At 37.0% G+C, this 21,137-nt stretch overlaps 1 protein-coding gene across 1 annotated transcript in view; it reads left to right on the top strand.

Moving 5' to 3' along the window:
• The first annotated feature begins 7,673 nt into the window (after positions 1-7,673).
• Positions 7,674-21,137, top strand: part of MALRD1 (MAM and LDL receptor class A domain containing 1) — a 234,212-nt gene continuing 220,748 nt past the window's right edge. The window contains exons 1-6 of the mRNA XM_054274046.1: positions 7,674-7,749; positions 7,942-8,058; positions 12,579-12,719; positions 16,629-16,723; positions 16,805-16,966; positions 20,911-21,004. Of these exons, the coding sequence (XP_054130021.1) occupies positions 7,674-7,749; positions 7,942-8,058; positions 12,579-12,719; positions 16,629-16,723; positions 16,805-16,966; positions 20,911-21,004 (685 nt within the window). The remainder of the gene's footprint in view (positions 7,750-7,941; positions 8,059-12,578; positions 12,720-16,628; positions 16,724-16,804; positions 16,967-20,910; positions 21,005-21,137) is intronic.

The raw sequence follows: 21,137 nt of genomic DNA, 5'->3' as shown, positions 1-21,137 counted from the left end.
TGAAGACTTCAGGTTGTTGATGGCTTGACTCAATGGTCCCCCATTCTTCTTGAGGGAGATTGAAGTTGCTGATGGTAGAACCAGAGGAACCATTGTAGAGATGAAGACAACAGGAAGAAAAGAGTTAGACACTTGGAATATCATGTTCATCAACTGGATTAATAAGGATTTTCTTAGATAACTTGGACCATTAAAACAGAAATTGTGCTGTTTAAAATTCCTAGGTCTATTTCTGTGTGTTACCCTATTACTCATAGAAAAATTTGAGCGTAACATTTTTATATATTTCAGATTTAACTTATTTTATCCTGAAATGTGGCCACTGGAGTTGCTGAAACAATTCTGCTGCTTTTCAGTGGGGTGGACATCTACATCTAAGCATTTATCCTTTGGGGCAATCTTTTTGGCCTAACTTAGAAATTCTCAAAACTCAAATTTTTCTTGAATGCTTTGATAACATTTAGTTACAATCTTCATTGGAATTGTTTATTTGAACTGCTGCTTATATATTTGAAAAAAGTGCAGATAGTAATTTGTTAGCTCAGGTGAGCTGCCTTTTTGATGTGGTAAATACCTAGCTCACAGCAGCTGTCTAGAATTTTAAATTGGTAAGGAAAAGCAATAAAAGTTTATTGCCATACTTGAAATAACCTGTCATTATCTATAAAAACCACATTCATTTTAGACTTTGTAATTCAACAAAAACATTCAATAAGTATGATAAGGAATGAAAACTATTGCTGTTGATGGTAGGTGATACCTAACTGCGAAAAAACAGCAACCATGTAAACTTTGAAAATAAACACTGGGTATTTGAAAATAAACATTGGAGATTTTGAATAGAAGATCTCAAAAACAACTTTACCAGCTGAATATGTGTGGTGCATTTCACTGAGCAGGGGACGAGATGAGAAAATATGTCTCTTTATCTCAAACTTTAATACGCTCAACTGCACTCAATGCAACTCTGGAAGTAGTTTTGCTTGCTGCAGAAGGACATGCCCTGTGGTGGTGGACCCACGGCATGGCAGCTTCTCTGGCATTGGTACTCCAAGACCACAAATGTTTTCAAGAAAACAAAATCTATCAAGTTCCTAGGAAGTTTATAGATAAAACCATACTGGGTTTTTTTCTAAGAGAGCAGCAGAAAGCTCTTCACTTCAATGAAGATGTAGAGGATCACTACCTGGTGAATCATGTAGGGATAAGCAGCAGTCTGGGTAGAACTGTAGAGGAAAAATAGGAAACTGGGAAGATTTAGAGTCTGCATGGTAGACTAAGGTATTTAGGAGTTTGGGGTTGTGAAAGGGATTTACCAGTTTTATTTGTTCCTTGACTTTTTTTCCCCCTGTGACTGGAGAGAATAATAATGTGTTTACTTCAATCACCTGGGACTTGTCTTGCCTGCCAGCTACACCCCCTTTCCCAGATGAGGTTGGGAGGTCTAGGGTTATTTTGTGTGACTGGGAGGTGGAAATAGAGGTATGGGGTGTTTCTGACTCATTTCCTATCTGTGGTGTTTCTAGAAGTATCATTTGGAGCATCTTCAGTGTCCTTCTGGGCTATATTTACAGCTGCTGCTTTATGAGAGTTTTTACAGTACTGAAAAATGTCCATGTCTTAGTGGCAGCCGGCTTAGGAAGGTCATAAGAAGGTTTGCTTGTTTGTATGTTCTATTTGTTCATTTCTTCGCTTATTTCATTGATCTCTCACTGTAAACAAAGTCACTCAAAGTACAAAGGGACATTAACAAGTTGTTAAAACCTGCAAGGAAAGTTCTAACATTCTGGAGATCTATGAGAATATAGTACATTTCACATTAACATGACAATGCATCTAGACTGACATTCATATTCATTTATCTTAGATGCAAGGATTAAATTAATCTCTAGATCTGAACATTTTTTTTTATAATGATAGAAGGAAAAATAGTCAAGAAATTAATAAGTGATAGGATATTTCCTACAGTTCCTTGAAGTGTGAAACTGCTCTAAGTAACACATAACTCCTATTGAAAACTGATTAACTAAAATTTTGTAATATGTCTGGGTTAATTTAAAAAATATTACCAGGCATTTTACACTTAGGCTAGAGCTGTTTTATTGAGGCAGCACACAGTTATCCCATGGTTTTGGTTTTTTAACCAAGTAAAGCATGTACTCTGAAGTTTTACACAATTTCATTATAAGTGCTAAGCTTCTACCATAAGCTCCTGAGTGCTTTAATTCCAAGGACTTTTCCCAATGCCTGTGCCTTAATTGCATAAAGTTGAACTGCATAATAATTGCACTGAAAGTATGTTTCAAATGAGCTATTGTCTGTTCAGAATGTCATCCTTTCACCTAACATCTCTGAAAATCAGGGCTGAAAAGTATCCCTCTCTTATCTGAGTGGAATTTTATTTCTTTCGATATCAAGATATTGCCCTTATATTTAAGGCTGACTTAAAATTGGTGGAGAAAGGTTACTCAGCATTATTAATTTTATGGTCTAGGGGTACCAGGAGGTGTCAGAGAAAGTCAGAAATTTTCAGACCACTTATTTGTTTATGGATGAGGAAATTAGGATAAAGGGAAGTTTTGACCAAGAAAGATTTTTAATACATACCTCCTGTCTCTTTTTCAGGAATAATTTCTAGAAATACGTAGAGAGAGCATGACTGCTTGGAAATCCTCAGGAGCAGTATCATTGCAGAGATGTCCTAAGGATTTACCCAGCAGGGATGCATGCTACAACATATTTATGTTCCTTGAGGATGAAGGGAAGGCCAGCTCTTGTTCCAAGAGTTGCTAAGCAGGCTTAACATGTTCAAATTTTAGTTCCAATGAGGGCTGCTATAGTAGGAGTCCTAGTAAAATATCTGTATTGTATTTGAATATCTGCATATAGGCCTTGCCCTGATAAGCCCTGGTTGTTCTTGATGGGCTGCAGCTGCAATGTCCTTCATTGGGCTGCAGCTGTAGTTAGTGAAGTTAGCTGGGATAAAAGCGGGTGGGCTTGGCCAGTCAGGGAGAGCCTGGAAGGAGTCCTGACTAAGAAGCAGCAACAAGCAGAAGTCTGTGCTGTGAAGAACTGCCCCCAAGAAATATCACCGAGAAAGTACGGGACTTTAAAAATATGATTGCCACGGTATGGGACTCTAGAAATACGAAATACAACAAGATAACAACAGGCTACATTATTGAAAGAAATGTTTCAACAATGCCTGCCCACTGTGTGACCTGAAGCAGGGCAGCCACAGAGAGTGTGCACTGGATGCCCCTGCACGAGACCAGAGCAGAGGATGAGCTCTGGGAGCACACTTTGACCTTGGCCACTGGTGGATGTTTCTTCCACGGGACCAGTCTGGAGCTGGTTTGAGTTAAACACAAAACACATTGAGGCATGTGATGTAACAGCTCACACCAATAATGCACCAGGTCCTCTGCCTCGTGGGTTTCACTCTCCTGGGAGATGATGCCACTTGCTCTATGTCCCTTGCAGGGACCAGGGAGCTGCTTATAGGAGAGAACAGAAGTGCTTGGTAGAATGATGTGATAGAAAAAAGGGAGCAGGATGTGCTGAAACCTGTTGGAAGCCTTTGGTCTGCTGAGACCAAAGCAAAGGCTGAGAAAATCTTTATTCCATTCTTATTTCTCTGAAGAAGTACATAGCAGACAGGAGGTAGAAATACTTCTAGCTGATCAGAGTTTATGCCAATTAATAATTTTGCTTTCTAATAGAATATTGATTTATGGACTAAGAGCCACTTTTGGAATTTTTTTTCCCCTTTCTTACATTGCAGTATAGAGAAAGAAGCTCTCAACAGCTCTTGACAGTTCAGAATTGAAGTACATTTTTTTTCCCGAACTCTAGTGCAGAGATAATTTGTAGTATGTGGTACACATAGGGATTATTCTATCTTCCACTGAATATTATCTCTCCTTTCTCTTTATCACCACCTGTGATTTCCTCTTGAATTTTATCCATTAAAAAGATAGAAAAGGTGCTCCCAAATTGTTTCCCAAAATGTAATATTTTTTCAGTCTGTAATGATCTAGAACTTCAACCTGATTATATCCAGTTCATCACACCTTTTCCTAACACTATGGATTTTTTTACTTTATTAGTTGTAACTATGGTGCTCATAATGTACACTGATCAATGCATTAAGTTTGATTTTAACCTCTCAATTGATTTCACTGATTTCTTTTAGCAAATGGAGATGAGTGGTAAGAACACTTGCCCAGAATTTTTTTATTCAAATATATGAATATCTTAGTTCTCAATCGTTATTCTTTCAGATAACTATTGAATTAGTGCCACTTAACTGAAAACAAATGCTGTGCAATTATTGCCTTTCACATCAATGTAAAGAACTCTGTCAATTCTTGTTAAAATGATCAGTTTGGGGTAATGGTGATTGCTTGATTTTCTGCTTCTGTACAGAAGTCTTTCAGTTACAATTTCAGAATTTAAAATTCGAATGGTCATATGATAATATGAATAGTGTATTTTTAGTAAGACGCTCTCTTATTTTTAGTAAGAGTCTTGTCTGAATTTTTGGGAATTATTTAAAAAATACAGCTTTGGTGGTTTTATTAAAAGTCAGTTAAAATTGCTCTTGCATAAAAGATTTTGAAGGATTTTGTTAAAATTAACAACCTTTACTAAAGCTTTGTATTTGAAGAAAAAGAGAGATATGTCAAAGATTCATCCACTGGCACAGTACTGCTCCCCAGTCTGATCAAATTAACAAAAAAAAAAAAAAAAAGCAGAAGATCATAAATTTGCTATTTTAAAGTTATATTAAACATAATGAAATTTGGATTACTCTGAAAGGGCAACTTTATTCTGCTCTATAGGACTTTTCCCTGAATGAATGTTAGTATTTGCTGCAAAATTTGAATATGTTTCCAGATGGTGAAGCTCATATCCCAATTTCTTAGTTCTTTCCTCTGTTTCATTGCTGATAATAACCTGCTCTACAAAAACCTAAAGGAGAACTGCTAACTGCAATCCATTTTATGCTTGAGCAAATAACTTTCTGTTCACATGAAAAATGGTCTCAAAAATGCAAAATCTTTCTGGCCCTGTTTCAGAGCCTGTTTGGACTTCTTTCTAGGACTTACCTTTTCAAACCTAGATTTCATATCTGAAATTTTTTAAACGGATTCACTTAAGTTGAAGGCTGAGCAGGCAATCTTTTTCCCTTAAGTGAAATATGTTTTGTCTTGCCTTAAATTAAATGAATTAGGGCAAGCCAGAAAAATCCAGCTTTGATGTAAATTCAAGCAGTTTTCTATTTTAACTTTCCTTTTAAAAAAATGTATGTTTACTAAAATAATTTTGTCTGGCTTTGCTTGCTTTCCTTTCAGTCTTCATTTTCTCTGCAATATTTCTCTAGTGTTTTAAAAAATACCCTTTGATTAGTGCCCATCTTCTGCTTTTCTTGACATCCTCCATATTTTTTGCCAGTTTATACTTTTCCCTCTCTGCCTCCTTTATATTTTTCAGGGTGCTTCCAGTTCAGTACTTAAAGTATTTGTCCTTTTGACATTCCCTGAAAGTCCTTTGCTTCTGAGTCATCTTCTTGTTAATTTCTATATGATGCTCAGAAATATAAAAACCTTTGTTCTTATTCTTAGTTGACAAGAGGGCTGAACTGTTGCACTCATCAAGAAACTCTCCCTATATGTACAAACACTTCCCAAAAAAATGAGACACCTTTTCTTTGGTTTTGTACTTTCTGTTAGACCTTCACTGAAATATTTGTCCCTTATTCACTAAATATCCATGGATTATACCCTAAATATTTCTGAATATTTGATATATTTTTCACTTATTTCCACTCATAACAGATTTTATTGTGGTTTCGACTTGTTTGGGCTATGAAAATTTGCTTGTTATGAATGTTTTAGAGCACATTAAGCTGGAAATGGAAACCAGTTCCTGTAAAAATTATCCTTTGACCCAGAAAACTTGTATACAGATTTATACTACAGGCATAGCAGTACAAGTGTTAGGAAAAATGCAGTAGGAGTTTTTATAAAATGAAAGAAAGCTGAAAGACAGGGAAATCCTGGTATTGTGATGCTTATCAGTGTGAGGGGAGTTTAGGAAGATATAAAGGAAAAAAGAAATAAGATAAAATATTGTATGTTGGCTAAAATTAGTTGAAAGCAGCTGAATAGCAGACAAATTTAAGCTTTTACAAAGTTAGTAATGTGAAAATATATGGCATAGGGTGTTCTGGTTTCTAATGTTTGGGTTTTTTTTAATATAATCTTCTAGTCTAATCTGGACTTACAGACTGGAAAAAAACAATTCGATGATATGCATTCTTGAGGAATATATATATATTTATTTATTTATTTATTTTCATATATATATATTTATATACATGTATATATCAATGAACTCTTAATTAATTTAGTCATAGCTCTGCTTTTTATCAGGAAGTTTTCCAAACAGCTCTATGGCCTGAGGACAAAGCATTAAAATAAAACAGCTAAAACAATGTGCACAGAAATAATGATGAAAAGGGTGGAGTTGAACCAAATGAGCTGGAAAATGCTTTCTAGGCAGAACAGGAACCTTTGCCACAATAAATATGTGCCTGCCTCTGGTGTTGGAGATAATAGGAAGTTTCATCAGACTTTGCACTTCTTGCCTTCAGGTGATGCTGGAGTAGTAATCTTTGTTTCCTGACAAGAGATTTCTTACATTAGGAAAATACAGATCTGCAGAACATACAAATGATTTGTTCCCCTACAGGCAGAGTTTGCATATTCCTCTTTACAGATACTGTGGCACTTGTGCATTCCAATCAGCATACTTTAGTTACAGAGATATATCTTATCTTATTTCTGCTCACCAGGGCTAACAGGCAGATCAGAGTTATGCATGGTGGGATGTGCATTACCCTGACTTGATTTGGTGAATTTGTAGGTGACAGAAGCTCCAGACCTGCTGGCATCAGTTACTTGTTATAAGCTGCCACTTGGGAATTCTTTTTCATCCCACTATTCCTATTAAAGGAGTGCCATACTTACCTGACTGACAGATTTATTTTGTCTAGTTCTCACCAAAATTTGCCTTGCAAATTTTGCAATTTTCCTACTGGCACTCCATCCCTGGATTTGGGGCATCTAAAGTGTTTTAGCTACTTCACCAAAACAATTTCCCTGATTTCATGTGATGCTAGGCTGAATGAAACAAGTTGATTCAATATTGTCTCACAAGGTTGGATCTTTTGATTGTTTGGATCTCCATGTACCCCTCCTGCATTTGAAGGTTCTTGATTCATTGGTCTAAAGGTGTGGCCAGCACCACTGTGATTTGGTGAACCATTGAAACACTGTGAAAGGTGTCACTAAAACATCCTGGTACAAGAGAACAGAAGTCATTGTGCCGATTTGCAATCCCTTTGATGCAAAATCAATTGAAATTTGAATTTCTCAACTGTTTTTACATTTGATGTAAAAACTTTTCATACATTTTGTAAACATTTGTCAACTCCTTCTAAGCAAATAGAGATCTTGGTAGATGTCGGTCATTTAGTAATTCTACCCTGTTTTCCTGTTGTTTTCTTATCTAATATATTTTCAAACCACTGAGCAATAAATCCAATCAGTAAGTTAATGATATACAGTTGACTTCCATAGCATGTGCCAATATTTTTTAGTCATAAGATGATATATCCAGTTAAATATTATCCTAAGACACACCAGGTTGAAAGTCGCTTCTTTGCAGAACCAGTGACTTCCTGTAAGCTGCAGATTAAGAAAAAGGTTCTAAAAGCATCTTCCAGAGAGATGTGTGTAAACACAGCTTGGGAAAAGGCGCTTCATGACCAGTTCTAGGCAGTTTCAGTGATTATTTTCCAAGTGAAAGCTCGGATAGTAGCACAGCCCATGAACAGACTCCTATACGTCTGTGTGCTGTGTTGCTTTGCTCCAGGGGACGCTCAGCCATGCGCAGCAGGTGGGTGCCAGCGTGGGGATGGCTCTTCTGCTGCACCTGGGGAAGTGTGCATCTCCACCAGCTGCTGTGGGGACAGCAGGGATGACAAACAAGGTGAGTCTGGTGGGCTTAGCAGAAGTGTGATACAGTTTGGTAACCGAATGTGCCAGAAGAGAGAACTTGGGGGCATGTTCTTATGTTGAAAAATGCTTGGGAATTCTTTTGTTTTGGTTTTTTTTTTTTGCCCTCTTCATTTTTTAAAGAAAAGTTTATTCTAGCTTCAGTTTGGTTTTCCATGCTTTTCTTCTTTTTCAATATTTATGAAGTGCAAGGCTCTCATGAGTCTTCATATGGATGTTACATTGCAAAACAAGTGTTTCCTCATCCAAATTCAATGAAGATTCACCAAGTAATACTTTTTTCCTTAATTTGTGGGAAACTTATTTGATAGAATTCAGATTTAATATAAAATACCTAGACCAAGGTATAAGCTGCAACTTTGTGGTTTTTTTTTTTTGTCTAGACAAGAGTGGCAATTTCCTTGAATTCATGAACTGATTAGCAACTGATTATCCTAACTTAATCTTTGTCACATGCTTTGGTTACAAATACAATTGGTGCTATTTCCTGTAAGGCATTGACCTAAGTGGTGAGAGTGAATTTTAACTGCAATTCTCTGAGTAAATTTGCATCAGAATTCTAGTATTTCTGGAATACTGTACAACAAAATGTTGCTGCAAATAATTTCATGTCATGTTTTTAAGCCCAGCTGGAGATAAAACACCACACAGTTGCTTGCTTGTGGTGGAATAGGGAGGAGAAGTGTAGTAAAACTTGTGTGTTGAGATGAGTTTATTAGTTGAAAACAAAAATAAAGTAATATAAAACAATGGTAAGGGTAATAATGGTAAATAATAATGATAACAAAAAGGAAAAAATACAATTATTGTACAATACAATTCGCTCGCCAGTTACTGATCGGTGCCAGACCTCCCCGTCCTGATCCCAGATCAGCTGTGCTTCCAGCTAACTCCCCCCAGTTTATACAGTGGGCATCACACTTCCCAGTTATGCTCCCCTTGCCCCAGTTTTGGTGGTTTTCTTTTATTTTTTAACAGAATTACAGAATATTCTGAGTTGGAAGGGACCCACACGGATCACTGAGTCCAACACTGAAGTGCATGGCCCACATGCAGACCATACCTGGAGCCTCGGTGTTATCAGTACCAGGCTCTGATCAGCTGAGCCAGCCCTGCAAACTCCTCACCGGCAGAGCATGAGACAAAGGGGAAAAATAGGTCCTTGCCATAGGATATGTATGACTTAGCAAAAAACTGAAACATCAGCGTGTTATCAGCACCACTGTCATTCTGAATCCACTGTAACAGCTGCTGAGAAGAAATTAACTCTTCCCTAGCTGAAACCAGGACTGATGTATAAGGTAGCCTTCCTTGAGGATTTTTGTTCGGAGTCCAAAGAAGAGCTTGGATTTATCAAAATTTTTAATTCTAACTAGAAATCTTATCTACGTTCTCCTACTCACAACAAAGGAATCTACCATCTTTGTTGGGATTTTCAAATTTCACTTTAAGTATAGAACAGATGGTCTTTAGATGAGCATGTATTTATCTCCGTCCACACTGAAACCTGCTAATTAGAGCATGTTAGCAATCACTGAATTCACCTGAAATCTGTGAGAAAGAGCAGTAACTTAAATCTGGGTTCATTAAATTACAGTTGTGTGTCCAACCACAGAAAAATTTCCTTCCTTTGCTAGGACTCCCTGTTATATCCAAATAGGATGCAGAGGTCTGTTTGGAACAGGAGTCTAGAATCAGCTCTAGGATACTTGCTTTTTATTTCTCTGCAAATAAGACAATTATTAGGACTGTATTGGATGTCAGTATATTTTTATAAGTTTCCTGTGCTGTACAAAAATGTGTTAAATGGCAATGGCTGAAATGCCTGTTGAATTCCCTGGCACGTCTAACACATCTCAGGTTAGCATATCTTTTTATCACTGGCAAAAGAGGTGGGTAAGTTAAGTTACACTGCAAAGCCGTGAAAAACTCATTGTGCTTGGTCTTATTTTCTCTGGAAAAGGCATTTATTCCAGGCAGCATTTTTTCTTGTGCCTGCAGAATATGGATTAAGAGGTGCATTCTTCCATTATTGTTTATGGAGGCTTTTTACACTTGTCTCTTGAGGGAATGCAGCTAGAGACAAGTGCTTATATGAAAGTAGAGAATTAAAGGTTTCTCCAATGACCAGTATGAGCCTATGGTCTCTGTAAACATCCTAAATATGAAATTATTTTGCATTTCATGTGAATGAGCCAGAGGAGTAGAAGTAGGCTTTGAGGGACAGGCTGCATGCTGGGACTGCTTGGATAATGCTCTGGATTACTTCAGGAGATAAATCAGCTGTCAGACATGACAATACAGATCAAGGAGTCAAATTGAAGATTTTTCCTGCTGCCACTCTTTTTGGGTTTTGGGATTATTACAAAATTATTTTTCTGCTTAAATTTCAGCTCCTGGTCTCATATTGGTGACAGGTTCCTGCTCTTTTCCCTGGGCTTTGCTCAGATGAAAGGAAACTCCTCAGTGAAAATATATAAAAATTGGAATTCCAGTTTTTAATTGTTCATTTGGTCTTCATACTGCAAAATATTTGCCAGGAAATGAATGATAACTAAATACTTGTATATATTTTTGTCCCAGAATACCCCAAACTGAGATCTTATACACATGCACACTTGAAATAGAACCTTTAAGTGTAGTCTGTTCCTATGACACTTGGAATTTTTTCTTATAAATTATTTTAGATTATTTTTTTGTTCACAGAAAACTCAGCAAAAATTATCTAAAACATCCCACACATTTCTTCCTTCTGAACTTTTCCTCTCTATGCAGTGATGTTCCCTTTGTAAATCTGTCTTCCAGCAAATTTACATCAGTTTGCTTTGAAGTTATATTTTCTGTGAAAATGAATGTTACCTTGAAAAATAATGATGAATTATCATTTCTTTGAAATTTAAAATGCTACAATTCTTGTTATTTCATGCATATTAATTTGCAATTGTTTCTTCGGGTATGAGAAAATTGTTGAAGAAATATTGAGTGTGATTTGGTGCATTTCATGCAATGTCAAGCAGATATACTTTAGTAGTGTTAGTGCTTTTGATGAACCTCTGAAATGCCTTTTAGCCACTTAAAGATCTAAAGAATAAAAGCAGCAATAAAAAGTTGGTTGATGACTCAGCCAATCTGCACATTAACTTGAGTCTGGAATGCTTGTGTGAATTATTTCTATTTTCCCCTAAGATTGTAATTAATTGTTGCAGTGAACTGCCATGAATATGAAAGTCATGAAATTGAACATTGTAGTGTGATTATCAATGCTGCGGTTGCAACTTTATTTAAAATGACCAATGAATTATGGTGATACAGACTAGACCAAAATCATTAGCAGGGGTCTGGAGTGGGCACCAATTGGAGAGGGAGTGTGAAGGGATTGTAGCTCCTGTGTCTAACCAGAATCCCAATTAGAAGGCAGAATCCCAATTAGAAGGCAGGGTCTTGGCCACCTTCCTTTGCTGTGTACAACAAAGGGCAGGGGAACTGAAAGTTTCCACACAGGACACAAAATCTGGAGACAGTGCCACGTACTGGCCACTCTGCTTGGGCTAGGGTTGCAGTAAGTTTGTTCTTTACAGCTGCATCTACTTGTACTTCTTTTTTAATTAAATCCTCCCATCACTACAAGAAGTAGTTCGAGGAATGGGGCTGTCCAGCCTGTCAAGCACATCCAAGCACTTCCATTCAGCTTGGATGTCATACATAAAGGGCTGTTGGACACCTGTGAGAAACCAACCCCTGTCCTTCAGTAAGCAGTTATTGATCTGGCCCCATACCTGTCTCAAACTGCCTGAATGAACTCCTACACCAAACTGGGCTTGGTGCCAGAAAGGTGTTCTGCCTCCCTTTTCCAACATCCACTGCTCCACAGGGGAATCTGGAAGGGGGAAATGTTCCTTCCTCACCACACTGTGACACGTACTGGAAGAAATAAGAAATTGGAAAGGCAAGTGGGGACACTATGCCATTCTGAAGATTCATTGTGTCTCTTGTTTGAATGAATTGGAATTAAAAAAAATAAAGCAAACCTTCTCTCTGATTACATTCTGGTGTTAAGTCTTAGTTTTTCTCTGCAAGAACTCTGGAAAAATTTTGCACCTTAGACCTGCAGTGTATTTTAAGAACAATCTTTGCATATAAACTCTAGTAGCTTGGAGATTTTCCTACGGAAAGGTAACTACACACATATTTGTAATGAAAAGAACATATAGTAATAAAATATAAATGGATGAGTTTGGATTTCGTTTGGTGAAGAAAGGACTTGGTGGTTTGTTTGAGGCTTTTTTCCCAGTGTTCATTCTCAGTTGTCTCTCTTCCACTGCACTGTTTCTCTTTGTTCATGATTTAAACATTCTGGTGTTTCTCACTTTTTTCCCAGAAACACTGTTCAGAGTGTTTCTGTATGTCAAACTAAACAGCAAGTGATGGTGAAAAAAATATCCCTTTGCTTCTGTTTTTAAGCTTTCAATTTTTTGTTTGTTTGCTTCAATCCAGGTTCCTCCTGGAACAAGTGTGATTTTGAAAGCAATCCATGCAAAGTTCTTCCTGGATTCAATTTACAGCCTGGCTGGATAAGACGAAATGGTCGATCTGGAATGGGACCCCCATACTCTGACCACAATGGGAATGAGAGTGGTAAGACTCCTCATGGTCTTTGGGGAAACCATGGTTTCTTACATATTATGTAGTTTTCTATTTAATTTACTGAATTTTGTTAATTTTTTGATTGGTTAGTTATATTCTGCCACATGTTTCCTGAGCACTTGTGTCTTCTGAGGTGATTTTGAGGTGTCTTTAAGGTGATTGCAATTAAAATAACCCAGAATTCCAGGGGAAAAGGGGATGAGAAAGACAGTGTTTCAGTAAGCAATTCTTGTTATTATAGAGGAGCAAGTAATCCGTTTTAAAAGATGTGTTTACCTACCAGAGTGGTCTTGTTTTGGAGATATTAGGTGAAAAATTCAGTCTTGATGATTGCAAAGTTTATAAAATTTGAGACATATTTTCATGTTTTCTTGGACTGGTAAATGCCTGGAGTGTGTGTATATATCACCTGTGGCTAATATTACTACTCCAAATATTTTGAGAGAGGACTTTGTATTTGGAGACAGGATAAGCTTTGATAGCCTGTTTTTTGAGGCAGCTTCTTCCTAAATCTTCTTACAATTCTACTTTACCTTGTAGAGTGTCTCTCAACTAAGTAATTCAATTTCTCTGTCCTCAGACAAAATATACCCTTTATACTTGTCCTATGGCCAAATTACCCTGCTTCTTCCTCTATGATATATACTGTAATACAGTATCTGTTTATTTCTCTTATTTTTGGTTATTCTCTTTCCCTTCATTTCCACCCACACCCTCTCATCCCTGCTGGGCACAAGCAGTGCTTTGGAAGCCCTCATGGTGAGCACCTGAAGGCAGGCATGCCTTGGAGGATGTACAAGAGAATCCTACGTGGGATGCAAGTGTTGTGATTAGCCCAGGTGCTTTACCCCCCATTCCCAAACTATGTTGATCTGGGAATGTGGAAATCTGCACTGTTCTAAAGCAGCATCTCCTACACATTGCATGAGCCACCAAACAGGTAGAAGTTCCCAATAAGAATGCGTATTAACTGGTGGTTTCTAGGGGAATGTATGGAAAACTTGCTTCAAAATCAGCAGATGAAAATGAAACCCAAATTTAAATTATTTTTTTATTGAAGAAAACAGCAACCAAAACCCCATTCTAGGTTTTACTGCAAATTCTCATTTCACAGTGGACAATTCTCATGGTACTCTGCAACTAGGAAATTTTTTATGTGTGATGTGCTTTTAGGAACTTCAGTTTTTGCTTGTGTGTATCTCAGAAGCACATCCTGCTGTGTGTATTATTCTTCCAAAAATAAGGTTGCTCTTAAATAAATGTTGATTTAAACCAATGTTGGCACAAAAATGTGAGCAGCTACCAAACCTTTTTCATAAACACAAGCTTTATTTCAAGTATGCAAGTTGTGAAATTGTTAAAATAATAAAGCTTTACTCATTAAGAAACACATTAAAAACACTCAAAAGATACCATGAGATTCAAATATAGCAAGCTCTTGGCTAGAATCAAAATAGGTTAGACAGGCAACAGTCTTCCTGTAGTTAAAGATTTTAGAATTTGTGCATTTTAGAGTTGGTAGTACATACCACATCAGGATGTAGCAAATGCCAGAAAGATACACAAATAATCAATAAAAACTGGTGGGTAAGGGAAAATGTAACTTATACAGACAGCCAAAGCCAGCAAAAGATTGAGAATCCTGAACTGGTGTTTGTTGCAGATAAAGCAAACTGTTCAGTCACCCTTATTGTTCACATTTACTTGTTTTGGCCCTTCAGTCACTGTTGTATCTGCCAGGTCTGAATTGTGCAGTGGTCATGTTAATCTAAGTTATTTTATCCAGGTAGCAGGAAGCTCAAATGCTTGTAGCTATTCAGCTTTCTGAGGCTGCATTCTCAGATTGGTGAATTGAATAGCCAAGGAGATTTAAATGCATTGTATTAATTTGCTTCTATTTTTCTACCTGGAGAATGGCTAAACTGCACTTTCATTTTCTAAATGCTTATTCTAATTGCCTAGGAAATAGTTATCTTTTTGTGGCAGTGAGTTGAGTTTTCCCACTGTTGGTGACTCAACAGACTATGTAATCAGGTTTATGTTCGTTCCTGCTTAAAACACAGAAATCGTTCTCTATCATGACAACTGAGCAGAGTATGCCCTATGGTAAAAGGAAGACTTCCTGCCATCAGGATAAAACATACACATTAGCAGAAAAGCAAAGATCCCTAGGTAAATTTAACTCCTTTGAAGATTTATGTAATCATTTACTAGAACCCAAAATATTTCTTTAGGTCTGTCTCTCATAGATCTTTTTTCTTTCACTGAAAAAGTAATTGAGCAAAACGGTGACAACCACTTTAAAAGAACCCCAAAAAACTCACAACCTGATTTTACTAGATGAAACTATTCTTTATGCAGAGGTGTAATGTGAAATGACTGTTCAAAGAATTTCTTAAAATTAGCATTTCTTCCCTATCTGTGTAAAACTTAAAATTCCAGTGGCAGGTGAAAAATAAATTTTTTACTCTTAGACACATCCATCTTTAGAGAACTAAAAGAAAAAACTTCAAAATTTCATGGAAGCTAACATCCAGTGGAACAGATTGGAGTCAGGGACAGGGCTCTGCAGAGACACCAAGCCATCTGCTGTGGGTAGGAGCAATACCCTTGCAGCTGGCACCTCTGAAAGCGCTGCCTGAGCAGTCAGGAAAGGTCCAAAACCTGGGGGCAGCAAGGCCATTGCCCTGCTAGCAGGCTGCAAAATGCTCCTCTGTGGGGGATTGCTCAGCTGGCTCCAGCCCTGAGCTGGGCTGGTGGAGCTTCATCAGGGGCTCTCCAGTTCCACACAAGGACGAGAGGTCAAGGTGGGTGGTTTAATAAATTCAGTACTTAGATGTTTTGATCTATCCTCTGATATTTGGTGAATGTATTAATTTTTATTTTTAGGACTTTTTTTTCCTTTAGTCCTGCTTGGCCTTTTTCTCCTTCATCTTCCTCCTTTCATGTTAATGTCAGAGGACAAGTTACTTGGCATTGTTTGGCATTTGGGAAGGGGAAGAGAAGAGAAAGGAACAAAAAGAATTAAAAATAGTTCAAGTCTTTTTCTATGCTTTATTTTTCATCTTGCATCCTTAGCATCTAACATCTATGGAATCTTTGTGTTCAGGAAGGGCAAAATTTTGACTTACAGTATTTGATATCCTGAAATAGGGTGGCTGCCTTCCATCTGTCATGGGATCTGAAACAATATTGTCAGGAAGAGACAATCAGTCAAAGGGCATGGCAACAACCATAGTTCACTGACTCCTCTTGAGCTGTTACACTTTCAAGTGAAGCCAGGACTTATTTTGTAAATGGATAATAATGGCATCTTTAATGGTAGCTTTGAAATTACTTAGATAGCTTTTTATATTGGGAATATACAGGGATGCCTCATCTTTCTCTCACGGCAATTTTCTGAGCAGCCAGAAGCCAGACACCACCAGTTTTCAACCTATAAAAACACCACAGTTTTCTCTCCCATGTTCCACCACCTCCTCAAAGACCTGAACTGCCATGATAAATGTATATTGTTGTTCACAGCATTTGGACATTTGGGCATTAAATATATTATGACTATGTACTCAATCATTGGAGCTTAAAGTCTTAGGATCAGCTTTCTGAGTTAGTCTCACTTTGTCCCAAAATGCTGAGTATTCAAGATATCACCACATGAAATGTTTTGGAATCCTACTTAAAATTTTAGCTGGAACATGGAGTAACATCGTGACAATATTGAATACGGAAAAAAGCTTGGATCACAATGGCTACAAGTGCTATTAATCTTTTCTGGGGAAACAACTCCAGTTGGCTTTTTAGTTACTAATTTATACCTGTGCATATTGCTCTCCTTGTTTTATTGTTGTTTTTTTTTTTTTTCCAGGCTTCTAAGTTTTCTATTTTTATTCCTTTTAATAGCTTATTTCCTCTCATTGTCGTCTGAAATGCAGTCCTCTTCTGCAGCTTTAAGGACAAGTGTTTTCCTTCCAACTGATGAAGAACACCTTTGCCAGGTATTTTGATGCACATTCTTTGTATTACACTATTTGCCGTAGTATTTCCCTGGAATAATCAGACCTTCTTCTTTTTCCTAGATTAGATTCCATTATTGGGTTGGTCAAATGAGCAGAACATTAATGGTGGGGCTTCAAAAGCTCTCTGAAGATACTGTTACAAACATTTGGCAAGTTTCAAGAGAGCTACGAAATCAGTGGAACGTAAATACCATTACAATCAATAGCACCGAAAAGTTTGAGGTTAGTAAATTGAGGTTATTCTGAAGGACACTTCTTAAATGGTTTATAAATGGTGGGGCTTTTTAATAGGTCAGCATTAAATATTTTGTAATTGAAAAGAAGGCACTATCATGAGGTAAATAGAAAAAAGTCATTTTGAAGATCACAGTTTGCATTAATAAATACAGCTTGTTCTTAACACTTAATGGTGTTAAAACTGACACCAAACTTCACATAAACCGTGCATGTGTCTTAAATAAAACAGTCTCATTGAGCCATTATCTACTAGCCCACAGAGGTGAGATACTTGTGATCTTAACTTTCAATACAGTATTTTCTTATCCTCAGTCTAACTGGATTGATAAACTCAAGGTTTCATTCGTATAGGAAACTGCATTTTATACTATGAGATACTGTTTTATAGCGGTACTGCAGGTGACAAACTCTGTACTTAACTATTAATTGCAGCTTTGAGCCTTTGTCACAAAACACTTGCAAATGGTTTAATTTTGCTCAAAACTACTGAAAAGCAATGCAAATGTCATAGGTTATTTAAATGTTTTTGCAGGTGCATTTACAAAAAAAATTAGCACAGTAAATGTAACTTAGGGCTATAGTATTGTGGGTGCTGTACACTCACTGCTATGCACAATACTGGAGAGAAAGTGGGGAGCAGAGAAGAAAATGAGAGGCCTTTCCTGCCACAGCAGTTACTGTGAAGTTGCTTAGCATGCAAACCTGAAGGCATGGGAGCACAATCTCGTTTCCATAAACCAAATGTGTACCATAATTACTTGGCTTCCATATTGTGCTAAAGCATCCAACAGGATCTTGATTTTTGAAGTAATACTGGCCTGCTCAACTCCTCTGAGAATGTATATTGCAAAATACCTGTACCCAACTCAACATAAGTACCAACACTGTTATTGATCAGTAACTTGCCTCTACCTGATAAGAGTGTACAGCAATCTGAGGTTGTATTGGAAGGGCTTCCTTCTAGATTTATTTTTTCATCATTTGTATTACTTGGAAAGCTGAATTAGTCTGGGAATGGTTAATATAATATGGCATCTACTTCCTCTGAATTGCTGGGTCCAATCCTAATTAGATTATTGCTTGCAAACCTGGTTATCCTTTGGCCTCTATCAAGTGAACTGATGGGCAGAGTCCAGAAGCTGGTGTCAAACTTACTGCAGTAATCATTACTATTGACTTAAGAAACACATCTCAGAACCTCACAAAACCAAGAGTCTGAAACTGAGCAAATTTTCTTCTGTTTGCACATTTTGCTCCAGTGACAACATGCAAGATATCACTGTCGTACAAGTGAATGCAATTCACTTGCCCTTTTGCACTTGTTTTATATGACAAACCTACAGGGATATTTGTGGCATTTTTCAAGATAAAGTTTTGATTACTAATGTTTCTATGAGGCAAAAAATGATGGGAGAAAAATAATTTTTATTTGGATGTACAAATCACTTTGAAATAGGGTGCTTTAGTGCTTTTTTCAATTTTAAAAACACATTTGAAGTGAGAATTTAGTTAAAATCTACCTCTTATTCTCCACTGCTTATTTTCTTCACTCATTTTGATGTTGGTTGTTTAACACTTATATCTCTTCCTACTAAGAGTCTAGATTATATTTATGGAAGATGGAATCTAGTTTGGCATTTAAAAATCTCCATTTTATGGAGTTCTGATATGCAGAGGTTGCCAGTGGTTTAACTACTGAACAAGCAGAAAGCTCAGTATGTCTGTTTCGGCTGAGTTTTGGAGAACTGTATCATGGTTTTCTCTCCAAGCTAATTTTGCTCTGATTTACTGAGGACAAATATCTGTCTCCCAGACTTCATTAAGGAAAAGGGTTCTAGGCTTGGGGTTATTTTCTGTCTTTATGCTTGATTCCTGTTTCACCTCATGCTTTGAGCTGTGCTGCAATCTGCTCCTGTGGCTGAATTGTGGGGCCAGCCCAGCTTGTGTTTGATCCCATGCAGTCCCACTGCACCTTCCATGCCACCAATGGAGCTGCAATGTTCCTTTGATCTGGTGCTCACAGATATTGTATAGATAAATATCATTGCAGCTATGAGCAAATAGTGCCACAAAGACTTTTCTTTTGTTACCAAATTGTGAGCTTAAAGAGCTCTAGACTTTGTGTGAGAAGGAAAACGGAATGGCTCCTTTCTGGGGTAAACTTGGATGTGAGTCACTTTGGTTATTATTGGAATGAACTCAGGGAAGGTTAGCTGGGTGTCTGCACCAGATAAATCCTGGATAATCTTTTCTAAACACAAGAGCATCTGGAGGCACCCAGTAATATTATCTTCTGGAAGTGGGGAAGTTGAGAGACTGTTCATGAGTTTTGAGGAAACAGGTTCACAGAGATTTGTGTGCTCTGATGGAATATGAACTTGAAGAAGCCTCTGATTTTGCTCCAGCAAAGTAAGCTAGTCCCTCTTTAGTGATTGTCTAAACCACTTTTTCTCACTATATAATAAAATCTGACTATGAAATCCCAAATGCAAGCTATCAGTAGATATATATTTTAAATGAAGTTATTAAGAAATAAATTTTGAATTCAAAATGAAGCATCACTGTGCAAAGGTAAAATATCTTTCAAATCCTTGATATTAAATAATATTTCTGCTGTTTCTGATTATAAAATAGTGTACTATATTGTTTTAGGAACTTATTTGTCCTTGTGGTGATGTCATGAAAGTACACATTAACTGCACATATCATTGCAGCAGAATTCAAGAATTCAAAATACCATTTTCTGAAACAAATCAAATGAGCAAATTTCCAAGATGCTGCATTTCATTCACATAAACATATTTTTTAAGGTGGTATGGCTGCCATTCTTGTGCAAGCCAGCTGCAGGTTCAGTAAAACAAACAAAAGACAAAAGATTACACCACTCAAAAAAATTCCAATTTATGACATAATGGTCATATCATTGGATAAGCTGTGTCATCTTGTATAGTGGAAAACTCAGTTCTTGGTAATTTATGGGTTTTCTGCATCAATCTGTTAAACTATGCACAATATTGTTGCTGAACTCTCAAGGTATTGCTTGAAAAATTATTGCTAACACTGTGAATTCCTTAATGAGAGCTAGAATGTACTTCTAGGTAGATTCTGCCTCTAGGACTCTGGAAAATCCTGGAACTGTTTCATCCCAAGATGTGGCTAGGGAATATTTTAAGGAACATTATTCATAAGATTGATTTGTTGGGTTGTTTTGATTGGTATGTTTTTGTTGTGTTTTCCTAAGGACTGCTATTGATCAGTCAGTTCCCTTGTACACCACTGCAGAAAAAGTGTAATAGTCTGTGCATTTACAAATGTGGATTGAAATCTGCCCTTAAGATGGAAAAGTAAAATATTTGTAACTTCTTGTGTACAGAAGACTTTGGTGGAAAAAAATCAAAACCCCATTGTTGTAACATTAGAGCAGAATAGCTGTCAACCAAGTACTCCTCAAGATTTGTTTTTGCTTAAAATGTGATGAAAGCCTTCTGAATAATGGGGTTTTTTGCTCTGATTTTTTTCCAGGTTTTTGAGAAACTCTGAAATCAACCCGAAAATGTTCATATTTCCAGTCTCTGGTGGAATAATGGCTTGACAAAACACAAAATCTTTTGTGTTCTGCTCTTTAACTGTCATGATCCTTGCTTAAATTTTAAGGCATTTTATTGTGATTTTCAGATCTTTCCTGTTAAATTCTACCTTAATCTTGAATTAGATGATTGGACTACCTATCTGTGCTCAGGTGAAAAAGCCACAGATGTGTCAAAAAGCCAGGATGATAATCCTCCAAAATTGTTAAATGTGTGATTAGAATTCTCATATTTCCAATAGATACTCCATGCACTTGACTGGCATATATTGTGTGTTTTTTTTGTTTTGTCTGTGACACTGATAAACTCTGTTTCTTGTTGATCTGCTGTTAATCCCTTTAGGTTATCTTTTCGGGGATGGTGGAAACCCAGAGACAAGGTGAAAGTGTTGCCATTGATGATATCACGTTCAGTGAAGGATGCTCTATAGCACATGGTAAGAATGCCTGTTTTTAAGGAGCCAGGTCATTTTACATTTAATCTTTTCCTTGGATTAGAAGAGATATGACAATGGAATTGTTTTGCTATTCAAAGGCTTTTTTAACTCTGTAAGTGGTTTCATTTGGCTC

This window comes from Melozone crissalis, unplaced genomic scaffold (assembly GCF_028551555.1).
Source record: "Melozone crissalis strain CALT ecotype California unplaced genomic scaffold, PUWL_Pcris_2 ptg000016l_1, whole genome shotgun sequence".
NCBI classification, from domain to species: Eukaryota; Metazoa; Chordata; class Aves; order Passeriformes; family Passerellidae; genus Melozone; species Melozone crissalis.
Note: the sequence above shows the minus strand (reverse complement) of the source record. Positions and strands in the feature narration are given on the sequence as shown.